Source organism: Rhinatrema bivittatum, chromosome 8 (genome assembly GCF_901001135.1).
Source record: "Rhinatrema bivittatum chromosome 8, aRhiBiv1.1, whole genome shotgun sequence".
Taxonomy (NCBI): Eukaryota; Metazoa; Chordata; class Amphibia; order Gymnophiona; family Rhinatrematidae; genus Rhinatrema; species Rhinatrema bivittatum.
Window position 1 is genome coordinate 207,695,516 of NC_042622.1, and position 16,821 is coordinate 207,712,336.

The 16,821-nt window shown below is 46.7% G+C and overlaps 1 protein-coding gene across 1 annotated transcript in view; it reads right to left on the reverse strand.

Moving 5' to 3' along the window:
* TSPOAP1 (TSPO associated protein 1) overlaps positions 1–16,821 on the reverse strand; it is a 1,024,985-nt gene that overhangs the window by 862,253 nt on the left and 145,911 nt on the right. Inside the window, exon 5 of the mRNA XM_029613537.1 lies at positions 5,137–5,265. Coding sequence (XP_029469397.1) covers positions 5,137–5,265 — 129 coding nt within the window. The remainder of the gene's footprint in view (positions 1–5,136; positions 5,266–16,821) is intronic.

Consider the following 16,821-nt stretch of genomic DNA (forward strand, 5'->3'; position numbering starts at 1 on the left):
CTTGGAAACAGAGGTAGCGCCAGAACTTGGGATGCATTGGTATATGGGCATATGCATCCTTTAAATCCAGTGAACTCATCCAATCTCTGGTCAAAGGAAAGGAAGGATGGATTTGAGGGAAGTCATTTTGAATTTTTCCCTCTGCAGGTATTTGTTGAGAGCGCGTAGGTCCAGGATTGGTGGAATCCCCCCAGACTTCTTGGGAATGAGGAAGTATTGCGAATAGAATCCCTGTTGAAGCAGCTGGTTGATCTCTGAAGAAGAGGGTCCCTGATGTGCAGTATGATGTTTTTGGGAAACTAGGTGCAGCAGGGTTGGGAGATAGAAAATTGAAAGAATACCCTCCTTTATTCTGGTTAGGACACAAAGGTCGGATGTTATGCTATTCCAGACTGGGAGAAAATGGGACCAGCCTGTCCCCTACAGTCAGTGCCGGTGGCGGTGGTAACGACAGTCCTAAAAACCTTGCTGGTTTTTAGGAGGATGAGGATCCGCCAGTTGGCGAGGTGTATGAGGGTGATGGCGTGGTTCGTGTTGCTGGAAAGGTACTGACAGCTGGGTTGGTAGGATGGAGGCCGGTAGATGAGTATGGCCTATACATGCATCGAGGGTAACTGGACTTCCAGTACGAGGCGAAATGGTGTCGAGACTATGGACTTCAGATGGGGAGGTCAAGGACAAGACCGCCACCTTCTGCTCTTTAAGTTTCACCACAGTCTCCGTGAGTTGTCACCGAAAAGATTGTCCAGGTGGCAGGGAAGATTTGCCAGTTTCTTGTGCACATCATCTCTGATGGCACTCGCCCTTAGCCATGCAAGTCGTTTCGCCGCTATGGCATTAGCGGTAGTCTTTGCTGATGTCTCAAAACCTTCGCAGACTGAATGAAGGAGGTGCCGAAGGCCCTATTCCATATTGTGAAATTCTTGAGGGAGGTGGTCATCTGAAGACCCCTCCTGTAATAGGGGTTTCAGGGATTGAATACATTCAAACAAATATTGTGTGACATAGAACTGGTGGTTCTTATTTTGGCATTTAACATACCCGACTGGAGGAGATCACGTGATGCAGTGAGGGAGGAGGATGTAATTCCTTGTCTCTTGGAGCCAGGCCTACTGCATCGGACCTCATCTGCATCCTCAATGGCGACAAAGTAAGGCTAATTATAACCCACCCGTGGCTTTATTACTAGGGCTTCGTTTGGGCTAGAATGTCCGCCCATCCGGTTAAAAAAAGAATAAAGAAAAAGGGAGAGAGAGTGCCAAAAGCCCGCAAGCACCCCAACAATGGCTGCCTCTAACTCTGACAGCTCCACAGTCACGGCGCTCACAAAGTTCGTTGGTCCTGGAGGCCCTGGGTCCTGAACTTAAAAATATGTCCACTAAAATTAATGAAATTTCGGCAAAATTTGAGCAAGTTTGAGGAGCGATTCGGAGGAGAGAGACCAAGATGGCCTCCAGGCTGCCTCAAACTGATATACGGGCTTTACAGGCGACCGTGGAAAGCTGCTAGGATTGAAGATCTCAAAAAATAGATCCCGCAGGTCTAACCTGCGGTTTGTCGGCTTGCCGGAAGCCTTGGATGACAAAAATCTGGTTGCGAATTTAGAAACTTAGCTGGAGAAAGAATTAGGCCTGTCCCGAGTGCATGGCAAGCTGCGCATCCAACGGGTTGCATCACCTCGACCCTTGTGTGCCAAATGCTGTTAAGCTGCGGGTGGTAGTAGCGAAAGTTTTCAACTATACCCACAAGTAGGAAATACTGCAGGCAGCGCGAACCAAACAGGAGCTCTGTATGAAAATGCACGAGTCCTCATTTTCCAGGATTTTTCGGCGGCTGTGGCAGTGCAGTGGAGAGCTATGGCCCTGGTCTCTACCCAATTGATAGCCCTAGGGTGTCCGGGCTATTGCTGCTTTAACCCTCTCGACTGAAGGTCGCTACAACTTGTGGCGTTTCGTGCTGACAACTGCAGTGCCCGGAATCGGAAGAGCAACTGTCGGACCAAGAGAGGCCTGATATCTAGTGCTCCCCATTATGGAGGAGTCGATTTGATTTTTATTTGCTCAGCTGTGGGTCCCGGATTTAAGGGGCTGTGGCTACATCAGCTTGGGTAGTCTATGTATTTTTTGTCCCTGATTACTGCGGGCTACCATCAATGCTGGGATTTATGATTGCTTAAATGTTCCACTTTGGGTTAATGGATTTTTTCATGCCTTCTCAAACAATTTTCTCAGCCCCAATTTTCTGGATCTGCTGCTCGTTGCTGTTCTACAAGTTGGATTACAGTGTTCCTCTGACTTTTCAAATGTTCGTCTGGTGGCTCTTAACTAGTTCTTCTATCAAAGACACTGTGCCAGAAGCATGGTGGGTCCCCCTGGTTACCTGAAGCCTTGTTGGAGCTCATTGTGGCCACGTTGACCGGTTTTTGTTTTTTTTTCCTCTTTCTTTTATGGATTATCGAGTTGTGGTTTCAGCAGCTGCGATTCTCCTGTCTTCTCCACGAATGCAATAGGCGATTGTTCTAGTGGATTTCATTTGGCTGCCTGAGACTCAGGGTGTTTCTCTTGCTTAGTTTCCCATTCCTTAGGAGCCTCAGCATCCAGGACTATTTCTAGCCCCTTTCTGAACCACACTGATACCAGGCCCTTGGAGCGCAGCTTTATAGCGCCTTTATTGGGTGCCCTCCAGGGTTTCTTGAGCCATGGCCCTTGTTATAGAAGATAAACTCCTACTTCGCCAATTGGATCTTTTGAGGCTTGGTCCACTCATTCTGGCCACCTGGGGTGCAATAGGGCTAGTACTGTGTAGCCTTCATAATGATGGAGAAGTCAACTGACTATATATTTGCTTAATTTTTTCAGATGGGCTCTTGGAAATGGTAGATTTGGGGCACTATATGCTGGATACCGCAATATGGGTTCAGTTTTATTTTTTTCTCTTTTTTTTTGTTTTTGAGCTGCCACCCTAGCCTTCAGTTGCCCCTGCACATTTGACTCTGTGGACGCGATGTTAGAGAGTGCGTCGGCTGCGGCGCGTCAGAGGACGTAGATGCAGGCTGCGCCGTGGCCTTGTACGACGCAGGCCTTTGAGCCCCATGCTCGATTAACGGCCGCTTCGTCGACGTAGACAACTCCTTCCAACCCTTCACTCGATCCCGAGTGGGGTCCCTGCCTCTGCACGTTTCCAGGCGCGTGTCCTGTCTAGGATGGCCCTCAGGCCTCATGTGGCCGGCTCAACCGAGGCCACTCGGTGTGGCTGGGGTGGCGCCATTGATGCCAAGTCCCGGCGATGATCGCGCCCTCGGGGGGGGGGGGGGGGGGTACGACCCTGCCCGGCTCAGTTTTAGGGCCTCTATCTTGTCGGCTCTCTGCCGACGTGCCCGCGGAGACATCTTACCACAGTGGGCACAGGTTACTATCGGGTGGTCTGGGCCCAGACACCGATAGCACCTGTCGTGTTTGTCCGTTCGGGACATTACCTTCCCGCAGGCGGAAGGCTTAAAATCCCGAGGAACGAGGGTCCTTCCTGTCTGATGATTTTATTTATGATTATCTTTTTTTTTTTTCCCACAAAAACTGAGGTCTGGAGCTCCACGTGCGATCCCCGCGCGCGGATAGAACAGACTGAGGAGAGTTCATCCGAGCGTGGGAAACCACGCGCAGCCTCAGAGCAAAGCTCTGACATCGCTTTGGAAGCTCCACCTCCCGGACCTGATTGACAGTTCCATGACAGCATGGCTAATTCAGCCCTGCTATCGACGGGAAACATGCTTTGGAGTATTTGTGGTGTGGTAAACCTGCAAGGGTAAGCTGCATACTTTGTGTAGTCCTAAGAATGGGGAGGTATGGCGTTTCCAGACCTACAAGCCTTTTTTGGGCCACCTGCTTACGGGGAATTTTTCATGGTTATATACAGATATATTGTCGCCATGGTTAGCTATTGAGAGGATCATGGCAGGGGAGACCGAGCTTCTCTTTACTTATGTCTCCTTCCCTATCTCCTAGGGGTAGAAGGGCTTGTAGAATTTGCCCCACCATTGCCTGTTCAGCTAAATCCTGGAGAGCAGTATGGGTATTATTTATTGGAGAGTGCCCCTTGGCATTTTCACCCCATGGAAGAACCCTTTGTCCCTACATACTTATAGCCATGAGGCAAAACAATGGAGGGAGGCAGAACTGCAATGTTTGAATGATTTGTACGAACAGGACAAGGTTAGATCCTTTGAGAAGCTTCAAGAAGAGTTTGAAATCCACGCCCAGTCCCCAATTATATTATACTCACCTGCTTGAGGTGCTAAGCAGTAAGCAGAGTGCGGGCTGGCAGTGAGCCAGGCCTTCACAGATAGAGCTAGCTTTTGCCGGGGGACTTGCTAGGAGGAAAGTGTGTTCTATTCTCTAAGGGGAATTGAGCAAGCCCACCTAACTCATACCTCCATTTTGAAGGTTGAGGAGTGTTGGGCAGATGATTTGGGGCTCCAGCTAGAACCTAAGACGTGGAGGCTCATTTGGCACAAAGCACATAATCTTTGTGTGCTAAAAAAGGCTGAATTGTTGGTTAGAATAATGAGACGTTAATGATATCCCATGCTCTACTGTAAGTTTGATGTCACAGCCTCCCATTTATGTTGGCATAGTTGCGGGCAAAATTGGTTCATATATGCATGTTTGGTGGGACTGCCCATATATATCTGCCTTTTGGCAAGAGTGGGACGTATAACTGGACAAATAGTGGGTTGTTCGGCGGTTTTAAACCCTGGGCTTTTTCTCTTGGGTCTAAAGACTAGGCAAGTATCAGAAAATGTTGTTACCAACAGTTATTACATGCGGCATACTTAACCATTGCTTTGAATTGGAAATCTGTGCCTTCACTGGATCAATGGTGGACTCAGGTCCATTCAGTCGCTTTAATAACAAAGTTAACATCTATGTTAATGATAGAGAGGTGTTATATAACAAGATTTGGGACCCTTACTGGAAACAGTCTATGTAACTAGAGGGGCACAATATTTTGAGGTTGTGCCTTGGTTTGCAATTGTTGGGAGACTTGTGTAAGACAGAAGCTTTGCCTTTATTCTAGCTTTGTTTAAATAAAAAGTTAACAAAAAAAGTAACATCTTTTGCTTCACTAGATAACACTTACCATTTTAAGATTTGCTTCTTGAAGGTTCCTTGCTCTTTCCTCTAAACGCTTGGCTATTACAGCTAATTCTGCATTCTTTCGCTTCAATCTCTTCACTTTCTCCTCAGTACCAGGAAAGTATCCCTTCCGCTAAAGGTCAAAGGGGAAAGAAAAGCATCATAAACACAGCAGCACATGCAATGCCCCAGAAAACTCATTGATAAAGAAAAGTTCTTTATGCTTTAGCCATCTTTCTGATGATTTGATTAGCCCACTTTACTAATTCTCATTCTACCTTTCACCAAGCAAAGGCTGACCCTGATGTAACCCATAGGTTTAAGCATTTCACAGCATAGTGAGCTATCCTCAATTTAGAATTATCCACAATGAGTTTAGATTTTTTGGGCAGTGGTAATCAGTGGCATTAATGAACAGCGGTGACAATCTCTGCAATGTTTTAGTGTTTAATTTGGCATCACTATGGGCTACATTCACAAATAGCAACAGCAACCTACATCTTCACGTTTGATAAAAACAAGGATTGCTACTTCATGGAATATCCAGACACTGTTACAAGTTGATAAGTCCATTTTTTCATTTGGATACAACTGATTCATTGTTGCAATTGTATTGTGAAGAATCTTTTCTCCTGTGACTGACAATTTGTCATTTTTACTTGCATACAAAAATTGAAAAAATATTCATGCTGAAACTTCTCAGACTAAAAAATGACACATGATTATATATAAGGCTGAGCTGTAATGTGGGTGGTTCACTACCGATGATGCCTAGTATGATGGTCATTTACAAAACAATTTTAGTGTCTTTAATTTTTGTGATATGTTTGAGGTTAGATGGTCTATGTTATTTTGTTAAAAAAAATTAAGCCATTTGTGAAATTCAGTTAGGGTTGATAACTTGAGCCATCCCACACGATAAATGTCATCTATATAGCGTTTCCAAAATATTAAACTTTCCAACATTTTGTGGCAGCTTTCAAGTCCACACACATTTATAATAGTATTGGAGCCAACATTTAATGTTCTTAAGACTATGACGCTTGTGCCTCAGACAGAGATGATTTTAAGATTCAGGTGAAACAGATGGCGGAACGTTTCCCTCCCTAGAGGGTATCCTGTATCATGCGTCAAATCAGCATAACAGAGTTTTGTATAGCAAACGTGATTTTTTTTTTTAAACATCCCAGTGAGGATTTGAACCAGCAGACCTCTGTCTTATGGCACTCAACAGCATCAGCCTCTGTCAAGCCATCTGAAATACAGAAAATACACCCTATATTTGAATCAATTCAGAGGTTTGCATTTTCCAGAGGTCGCAATATTAAAGATCATATTGTGCATACAAGTTTACTATGTCCCTTCTACGCCTGTTGCAGAGCCTACAAGTTGTCACAATTGCAGGTTTTGTCAACTGAGACTAAGCATGGACAGCATTCCAATACCTGCGGGTCGAGAGATTTCTCTATCATTGGAAGTCTCCTGCAAATCCACTTTTGTTATTTACATGATTATCTTTCCCTGCACCTTAAGATATATGGGCATGACTAAACATGCTTAGAACCCATCTCACAGAATATAGAAGTTGTTTAAAAACTGGAAACACAGAGGGCTCCCCTTGTGTCTCACTTTTTAGAATTTCACCATCAATTTGAGGAAATTAAATGGATAGTTTTGGATTTCGTACCATCACACTGGAGGGGACGGGCCCAAGTTAAAACCTCAAGCAGCATGAACAGAAATGAATTTACCATCTGCAAACTGTCTCACTCTGCTCGGTTGAACCGAGAAATCGAGTGGTCAGCATTCATGTAAATGTGTGTGCCCTTTTCCATACTAATCACTTCTTTCATGCTAATTAATTTCTTCTATGTCAATCAATACGTCCCTTTCATACGTTAAATGTCAATCTGGATATTATTCCCTTTTGTTGTGCATAATTCTTACTTTTATTTTTTGCCTTACGGAGAACTGTTGTATTGCATTTAAAGCACATAACTTTCCTTGCCAGCCAAGAATGAATCTGGAGCCCCTGAGGCAGCCACTGCAAAACGTGATATCATATCAGGCTCGGTGATTCTGTTGAAGGGGAAGTATTTTTCCCCACAAGGTAGTATAATGGTCCAAATTTAAATTTTGAAAAAGTGTTCCCTGTATTTACAAATTCTCAATTTTTATTTGCAATGTTTCTTTTTTGTCAAACTACACACACAACATTCAAAGGCTGGGGGGTCCAGTCATCGTACAATGGCAATATCTAGGGGAACAAATTAGGGCCCTCGCCACAGTTGTAGGGTTCTATAAGGAACCCTGATATATGGCCCACAGCTTGGTGAGTTAAGAAAGGATATAACATAGGGGGAAAAAATCCCCAGTTTGTGAATATAGGTTCATGGCCTTGGATACCAGCTCTAGTTCCAACTGAGATCAGAAGGAAAAAGCTAGGGCCAAAGAAGAAAAAGAAAGGTATAGAGACCACTACTTTACAAAGAGCATGTGGGTTTGTTTGGGTTGTTGCACTGCTGGCATCAGAGAACATAGATTACAAGTACAGAAACCAAACCAAAAAGCAGGACAGCATACTAGAAGTGTTGTACTATCACAAATCTTGATATTTTCTGTGACTTGGATGTAGCCTTCGGTGGGTGTAAGCCTACTTGAAGCAAAGGTAATCAGTAACTTTGTTAAACAGGGGGAGAGCAGTAACTGAATATTTCCTCTCTCAGGAAAGTTGTTTAGAGCCTTAAGTCTAGGATAGATATAAATTCCTCATATTTCTCAGGAACCAAGAAATATCTGGAAAAAAAAAATCCCCACCTTCTTTCCTGTAACGGAACAAGTTCAACAGCATGGGCTTCTGAGGGGGGACAATATTTCCAACCTGGGCAAGTCCTAGTGTAGGGAGAGCCTGAACTACCTTAATAAGCAGACAAATTGCAAGATTTACCAAAAAATGCAACTTACAGTTGTTCTTGACAACCTGGAAGACACAGTTATAGAAACATAGAAACCTAGAAATGACAGCAGAAGATGACCAAACGGCTCATCCAGTCTGCCCAGCAAGCTTTCGCACTTTTTTTTCCTCTCATACTTCTGTTACTCTTGGCCCTTTATAACCTTTTGGTTCTATTTCCCTTCCACCCCCGTCATTAATGTAGAGAGCAGTGTTGGAACTGCATCTAAGTGAAATATATATGCTTATTTGTTTACCCAGACTATGTAATTTGGACCTTGTTGGTTATTGTCTGTATATGGATCCACTTTACTTCATTCCCCTCTGTCATTGCAGCAGAGAGCTATGTTGGATATGTATTGAAAGTGAAGTACTAGACTTTCTCCCCTGCTGTTGAAGCTGTCAAATGTTGTCTAATGTTACAAGGGGCCAATAATTTTAAAAAGCTTTAGCCTCCTCCTATATGACCTGACTATCATTGTTTGGTGAGCCAGCTGGATCTTGAATCACAGAGCTGTCTGAACCCAATATTTCATGTCCACCTTCTTATTGACAAGAAGCTTCAATTATAAGTATTTCCACTTCCTCTGCTGGAAACCTTGCAAGAAAGAAAGGGTGGATAGTGCAGGAATCCCTTGTAGAGAGGATTAACTGGAAAAATAAGTGAAATTACAATGCAGAGATTGTATAGCCAGGAAAATTATTCTGAGATATGAAAACCTTTAGCAAAGCTGAAAAACCTTTAATATAGCACTCCTTGTTAGATGTATATATAAGATTAGCACATGGTGTTCTGGTGATTTAGTTCAATTAGATGTTTCCTCGGCTTTTGACACTGTGAATCATAAAATACTTCTAACACATCTTGAAAAGAGTGACCTGGAAGGATTGGTTATGTCATCGTTCAAGTCTATTTTACAGGATAGGATGCAGCATGTGTAGTTGGGGAAATCTTGTTCTACCTGGAGGAAGGTCAATTGTCTTTAGTTTTATTTAATATTTATTTATACCCAACTATAGCTATTTTAGAATCACTGGGATTACTGTATTTTATGTATGCCAATGACATACCTTTTTTTTGTCCAGGGTATCGCTGGCATCTTCCCAGAGTGGTTTTCTTTTCAAGAACGTGTAAAGGCTATAAGAGGTTGGCTACCTAGCAATGAGATGGTGCTTAATTATCAAAGACTACCCTGTTATGGATTGGTTGGAAGCCTCTTCTTCCTACTTTTGATGATATACACCTGAATATTAGTTATGAGGTAAGAAATCTAGGTATAATACTAGACTCAAACTGACATTTGCTGCGCATTTCAGACAAGTGGTTAAGGTGGTGTTTTACAAACTTAAGTTGATTAAACATTTAAAGTGGATGCTGTCCAGCAAGTTTAGATCTGTTTCGCAAGACATTTTATTTGGCCATTTGGTTTTTTGTAATGGTGTATATGTACGTCTTCGCCAAAAACAAATTTGTGCACCAGAGAGGAACACTTGTTGGGAGTCAGGCTAACTGATCATATTTCTATTTTACAAAACTTTCTTTGGCTATTAATTGAAGAGAAATTCAAAATGTTTGTAATATACAAAACTCTTATGGTGAAGGTATCTATTCATTGGCTCAAACTTTGCTACCTTATGTCCTAGCACATGTGAAGATCTCAGGGTTTAAATTTCCTATCAGTTCCTGTCAGGGCCGGTGCAAGGGTTTTAGGCGCCCTAGGCGAAACATCAGCTATGCCGCCCCCCCCCCCCCCCCCGCCTCCACACACAATTAACTTACATTGTGCATTAATGAAAATAACGAAGTCTGTATTTATAACAGAACACTTATTTGACATTTTTATGCCATGTAAACCATTGAGATGATTTGTCTTATCGATGGTATAGAAACTTTTATAAATAAATAAATAAATAAAAATAAATAAAATAAACATAAACCAAAGCTATACTTGTTGCTCAAACAAAAAAAGCAGACATCACATAATATTAAATAATTAAAATGGCAGTCAATCAAGAAAAATAAACTTAAAAAGCCATCTTTACTTACCCCCTCCAGCAGCTCTCTTACTCCTCTTCCATGCAGGCTGTAGTACACACAGAAGCAGCAGTAGTGGCTAAGCTCTATACTCATGGTCTTCTTCCTTAAGGCCCATGTCTCTCACACACACACCATATCAGTCATGCCCCCATGACCAGTTTCTGTCTCACACACACCAATCATCTCCCAAACAGTCTTTGACAAACACACCAGTCACCTTCCTGAACAGTTTCTCTCATGCCATACACACACAGGCTTCCCACTTCCATGTTCCACTTACATATATGGGCTTCTCACTCATAATCACTTTCTCTCACACACACTCACCAGTCTCTCACTCTCATGCTTGTTCTCTCCACATGCACAGGCTTCTCATTCCCATAATCACTTTCTTTCTCTCACACACATACACAAACACACACACCAGTCACCTGATCTCTCATGCATACACACACACACAGCTTCCCACTCCCATGTTCTCTTTCAGATATACAGGCTTCTCACTCCCATGCTGTATCTCACACACTCCCAGCTTTCTCACTCCCATGCTCATTCTTCACATGCACAGGCTTCTCATTCCCATAATCACTTTCTTTCTCTCTCTCACATACACACAAACACACACCAGTCACCTGTTCTGTCTTACATATACAGGCTTCTCCCTCCCATGCTGTGTCTCACACACACCCAGGTTCTCACTCCCATGCTCACTCTCTTCACATGCACAGACTTCTCATTCCCATAATCACTTTCTCTCTGTTACACACACACACACACACACCAGTCTCTCTCTCATTTCCATGCTCGCTCTCCAGGTGCACAGGCTTCTCATTCCCTGAATCACATTCTCTCTCTCTCAAATTCACATACACACCAGTCACACAGTCACCTTACCAACCAGTCTCTCTCTCATACATGCACACACACACAGGCTTCCCACTCCCATGCTCTCTCTCACATAATCAGGCTTCTCACTCCAATGCTTTCTTTCACATACACCCCCACAACACCAGGCTTCTTACTCCCATGCTTTCTCACATACCCAGAGTTCTCACTTCCATGTTTTTTCTCTTTCACACACACACACCAGTCACATCCCTGACTGTCTCACACTCACACATCAGTCATCTCCTTGAGCAGTCACTTTCATTGTCTCTCACATATACACATACATCAGCTCTCTGACCAGTTTCTCTCAATCACACACACATTCTCTCAATCACACACAGGCAGGCTGGCTGCTTCTCTCTCTTTCTCTCACTCACTTCCTCCCCCCCCCAGCAAAAATGGTAGCTGCAACAGCCTCCTCCTCAGCCCCCGCAGGCCAAAAAGGAAGAATCCCATCGGCCGCGGGAGGCTCATGCTGCTGACTCCTTTCCCGATTACAGGCTGCTTCAATTGCTCGGGGGCCGATGCTGCTGTCGCCGCTATTTTTTTCATGCGGCACCGCTCTTTCTCCTTCCCGCACATCACTTCCTGTTCCGGGTCAGGGGGGGCGGGAGGAAGAAAAGGGCAGCCGCGGATGCCACAGCTTTTTTTTTTTTTTTTTTGCACTGCTGCCGTTCCCGCTGGGCTTGAACGTGCTGATAGCCCGGCGGCAACGGCAGCAGGGAAGAAAGAGCAGCGGGAGAGACCGGGAGCACGCAAACCGCTGGGGGAGGTCAGATGGGTCTTTTGGGGCGGGCTGCCGGCAGCGGCTCTTATTTTTATCGGGGGGGGCAGCGGCTTAATGCAGCTCTTTTCATTTTACCGGGGCAGCGGCTGAGCGCGGCTCTCAATTTTACTGGGGCAGTGCCGCCCCCAGGAAGCTGGCGCCCTAGGCAACCGCCTAGTTCGCCTAGTGCTTCCGCCAGCCCTGGTTCCTGTCAAATCGGATTGCAGACTTTCAACTACTCGAGCATGGGTGTTGTGCTTGTCGAAATCCGGAAGTGGATCCTTGGGGCCGACCGACGCAGGAGGGCGGTCGGGAGGCAGACACACACTGGAAGGACTGGAACTTCACCTGGAAACCCGTGACTCCTCCAGAGGAGCTGTGGGAGCCCGGGTTGCTAGGACTTAGGAGTCTTCGCCCTGGAAGCCCGAGGTCCCCCCAGGAGGAGCCCGTAGGGACCCGGACCGCTGGGACTTAGGAGAAGGATCTGAAGAACCCAAGGAGTGAAGACATGAACCGGAGTCAAGGCGGGCGGCAGGCAGGCAGGAGCGGAGTCACGGACCGGAGTCAAGGCAGGCGGCAGGCAGACAGGAGCGGAGTCACGGACCGGAGTCAAGGCAGGCGGCAGGCAGACAGGAGCGGAGTCACGGACCGGAGTCAAGGCAGGCGGCAGGCAATAACGGAGGTCAGGCAGGCAGGCAGAAGTCGGAAGTCAGGCAGGCAGGCAGAATCCAAGGCACCAGGCAGGCAGGCGTCAGAAGTCAGGCAGGCAGGTAGGCAGGCAGAATCCGGAAACGAACAGGCAAAGTCAGGAACCAGGCAGGCAGGAACGGCAACTAGATACTCAGGCGAGTGACCACGTTTGCAAGGCAAGGTAGGAAGCGCAGGAGCCCGTTTAAATGCCCCACCGGCGTCTGACGTCAGACGGGGGCGGTTCAGCACATCCGGGTGCTGATCGCTCAAAAAGCCGGCCCTCGCGCGCGTTCCCCTGCAGAGGGGAGGAGTCTTCGGCGACGTCTCCCTCGTGGAGACGCCGCTGCCACGCGGCTCGGGAGGCCCAGGATCCGGCGTTTCGCGGCGCTCGGGGGGGAAGGTAAGGGCCCCGGTCACTAAGCCAGTGACCGGTATCGTAACAGTACCCCCCCCCTCCGCAGAGGACCGGGCTTCCCGGGATTGTCCAGGTGGTATTGAGTCAGAGACTTGTCCAAAATGTTCCGTGCAGGCTCCCAATGTTCCAATGTCCCAATGTTCCGTGCAGGCAACCCAAGAAAGAGATCTAGGTGTCATAGTGGATAACACATTGAAATCGTCGGTTCAGTGTGCTGCGGCAGTCAAAAAAGCAAACAGAATGTTGGGAATTATTAGAAAAGGAATGATGAATAAAATGGAAAATGTCATAATGCCTCTGTATCGCTCCATGGTGAGACCGCACCTTGAATACTGTGTACAATTCTGGTCGCCGCATCTCAAAAAAGATATAATTGCGATGGAGAAGGTACAGAGAAGGGCTACCAAAATGATAAGGGGAATGGAACAACTCCCCTATGAGGAAAGACTAAAGAGGTTAGGACTTTTCAGCTTGGAGAAGAGACGACTGAGGGGGGATATGATAGAGGTGTTTAAAATCATGAGAGGTCTAGAACGGGTAGATGTGAATCGGTTATTTACTCTTTCGGATAGTAGAAAGACTAGGGGACACTCCATGAAGTTAGCATGGGGCACATTTAAAACTAATCAGAGAAAGTTCTTTTTTACTCAACGCACAATTAAACTCTGGAATTTGTTGCCAGAGGATGTGGTTAGTGCAGTTAGTATAGCTGTGTTTAAAAAGGATTGGATAAGTTCTTGGAGGAGAAGTCCATTACCTGCTATTAAGTTCACTTAGAGAATAGCCACTGCCATTAGCAATGGTTACATGGAATAGACTTAGTTTTTGGGTACTTGCCAGGTTCTTATGGCCTGGATTGGCCACTGTTGGAAACAGGATGCTGGGCTTGATGGACCCTTGGTCTGACCCAGTATGGCATTTTCTTATGTTCTTATGTTCCTCTTCAGGACCACAGCCTTCCCAGGCCAGTAAATACTCCCATCGGCGATTGTGAAAGCGCACATCCCGTATCTCCTGTACCTGATAAACAGGTTCCTCAGATGAAGTGGCTGAGACTGCATCAGGAGTAGGCCGATGGAAACGAGAGAATACCACAGGTTTCAACAGAGATACACGAAACACGTTGTGGATGCGTAACGATGAGGGAAGACGGAGCCTATAGGAGACCAGGCCTATTCGCTCAGCCACCGGAAAAGGACCACAGAATCTGGGAGCCAACTTGCGAGAGCGACCTGGGAAGTGGAGATGCTTGGTACTCAGCCATACCTTAGTGCCGGGCAACAAGACTGGTGCGGAGCGACGGTGGCGATTCGCACCTCTTCGTGCTCTCTCCGCTGCTGTAGTGAGTCGGTGCTGAAGGGTTCCCCAGAGCCGATGGAGTTGAGTGGCCACCGTCTGGGCCGCCGGCGAAGGGACATCCACAGGAACTGGAACAGGCGATTTGAGGTGGCGACCGAAGACAGTTTGGAACGGAGATTGACCCGTGACCGAGTGTGTATGATTATTGTAGGTGAATTCGGCCCAGGGCAGAAGGGAGACCCAATTATCTTTTTTCTCAGAAATGAAGCTGCGAAGAAATGTCTTGAGAGAGCGATTCATCCGCTCCGTCTGCCCGTTGCTCTGGGGGTGGAACGCGGTGGATAAGTTCAATTGTACTCCAAACTTCTTGCAAAGCGCGCGCCAGTAACGGGCTGTAAATTGGGGTCCTCGATCGGAGACTATGCTTTGCGGAAGTCCATGAGCCCGAAAGATATGCTGTGTAAATAGAAGTGCCAGTTCCGGTGCTGATGGAAGCTTGGGCAGGGGTACCAGGTGAACCATTTTAGAAAACCGGTCCACGGTGACCCAGATTACCGTGTTACCTTCTGATGGAGGCAAGTCCACCACGAAGTCCGTGGCGATGTGGGTCCAAGGCTCGGTGGGTATCGGTAAGGGTTGTAAGAGTCCCCAGGGTCGTCCACCGAGAGGTTTCTGTCTGGCACATACTGGGCAAGACGCAACATACTCCTGCACATCTTATCGTACCCGGGGCCACAAGTAATATCAATTCAAGAGAGTTAACGTTCTCTCCCGCCCGGCGTGGCCCCCCGTGAGGGAGTCATGAGCCCACTCTAGGACTTTCCTACGGTCTCGTCGAGGAACTACCACTCTTCCTTGAGTGGATAAACTGGTACTGGCTAGAAAGATTCTGGCTGGATTGATAATATACTGAGGGGGATCATCTTTCTCCTCGAAGATGGTGTTCCAAGATAAGGCATCGGCCCGTTCATTCTTCGAGGCGGGCCGGTATTTGAGAATGAAGTCGAATAGACTAAAAAATAAAGACCATCGAGCTTGCCTGGGGTTAAGGCGTTGGGCCTGCGAGAGGAACTCTAGGTTCTTATGATCGGTATAAACAGTGACCTGGTGTTGGGCTCCCTCAAGCCACTGCCTCCATTCTTCGAAAGCCAACTTGATGGCTAACAGTTCCTTGTCGCCTATTCCGTAGTTGCTTTCGGCAGGAGTAAATTTCTTAGAGAAGTAGGAGCACGGTAGTAATTTCCCCGTGCTGGAGTACTGGGAAAGCACAGCTCCAGCCGCCACACTGGAAGCTTCTACTTCCACGACGAAGGGACGCAGTGGATCAGGGTGGCGCAAGCAGGTTTCCAACAGAAAAGCCTCTTTTAAGTCACGAAACGCTTCACACGCTTCGGAAGTCCAGTGTCGAGTGTCCGCCCCTTTCTTAGTTAGAGCAGTCAGTGGCGCCACCAGCTGCGAATATCCAGGTATGAAGTGCCTGTAAAAGTTCGCGAAGCCTAGAAAGCGTTGTAAGGCTTTTAAACCAATAGGTTGAGGCCACTTCTTGATTGCAGACACTTTCTCGGGATCCATGCTAATTCCCGTGGCGGAGATAATATATCCCAGGAATGGCAAAGAGTCCTGCTCAAATAAGCATTTTTCAAGTTTCGCATAAAGATGCTGGTCCCGGAGAATCTGGAGCACTTGTCGGACCTGGGTTCGATGAGTGTTCAGGTCTCGAGAGAAAATGAGGACATCATCCAGATATACTATGACACAGGAGCATAACAGTTCTCTGAGAATCTCGTTCATGAGATGCTGGAACACGGCCGGAGCATTACATAAGCCGAACGGCATGACCAGGTACTCAGTGTCCATCCCGGGTATTGAAAGCGGTCTTCCATTCGTCCCCGGGACGGATACGGACCAGGTTATAGGCCCCTCTTAAGTCCAGCTTCGTAAATACACGAGCCCCTTGGAGTTTGTCCAGTAATTCCGGAATCAGTGGTAGCAGATAGCGGTTCTTCTTGGTAATGGTGTTCAGACCCCGGTAATCGATGCAGGGCCTCAGCGATCCATCCTTTTTAGCTACAAAAAAGAATCCCGCCCCCGCAGGCAATTTAGACGGACGGATGAATCCTTTGGCGAGGTTTTCTCTGATGTAATCAGACATAGCTCTAGTCTCAGGTTGGGATACAGGGTACACTCTGCCCCGTGGCGGAACTGTACCAGGGAGTAGCTCTATGGCGCAGTCAAAGGGACGGTGTTGAGGCAGCAGTTCCGCTTTCTCCTTGGAAAAGACGTCGGCGAAATCTGCATAGGGAGCCGGGAGTAAAGCCCCGACATGTGCCAAAGGAATGGGTGGAACCACTGCGGTTTTGATGCAGGAGCGGAAACAACGAGAACTCCACTGGGTAATCTGTAGGTCGTCCCAACGAATCACCGGAGAGTGTTGCTGAAGCCAGGGCAGACCGAGGACTACCGGGTGTACCGACCTCTCCAAAACCAGGAAGGAAATAGTCTCCTTGTTTAGTAACCCGGTCTGAAGAGTGAGTGGAGTCGTGGAAACAGAAATACTTCCAGGCAAAGGGGTACCTTGAATGGAGGTAACCCGCAGTGGCGGTTCACGGGGTCGTGTGGCTAACTGAAGTTGCTGGACAA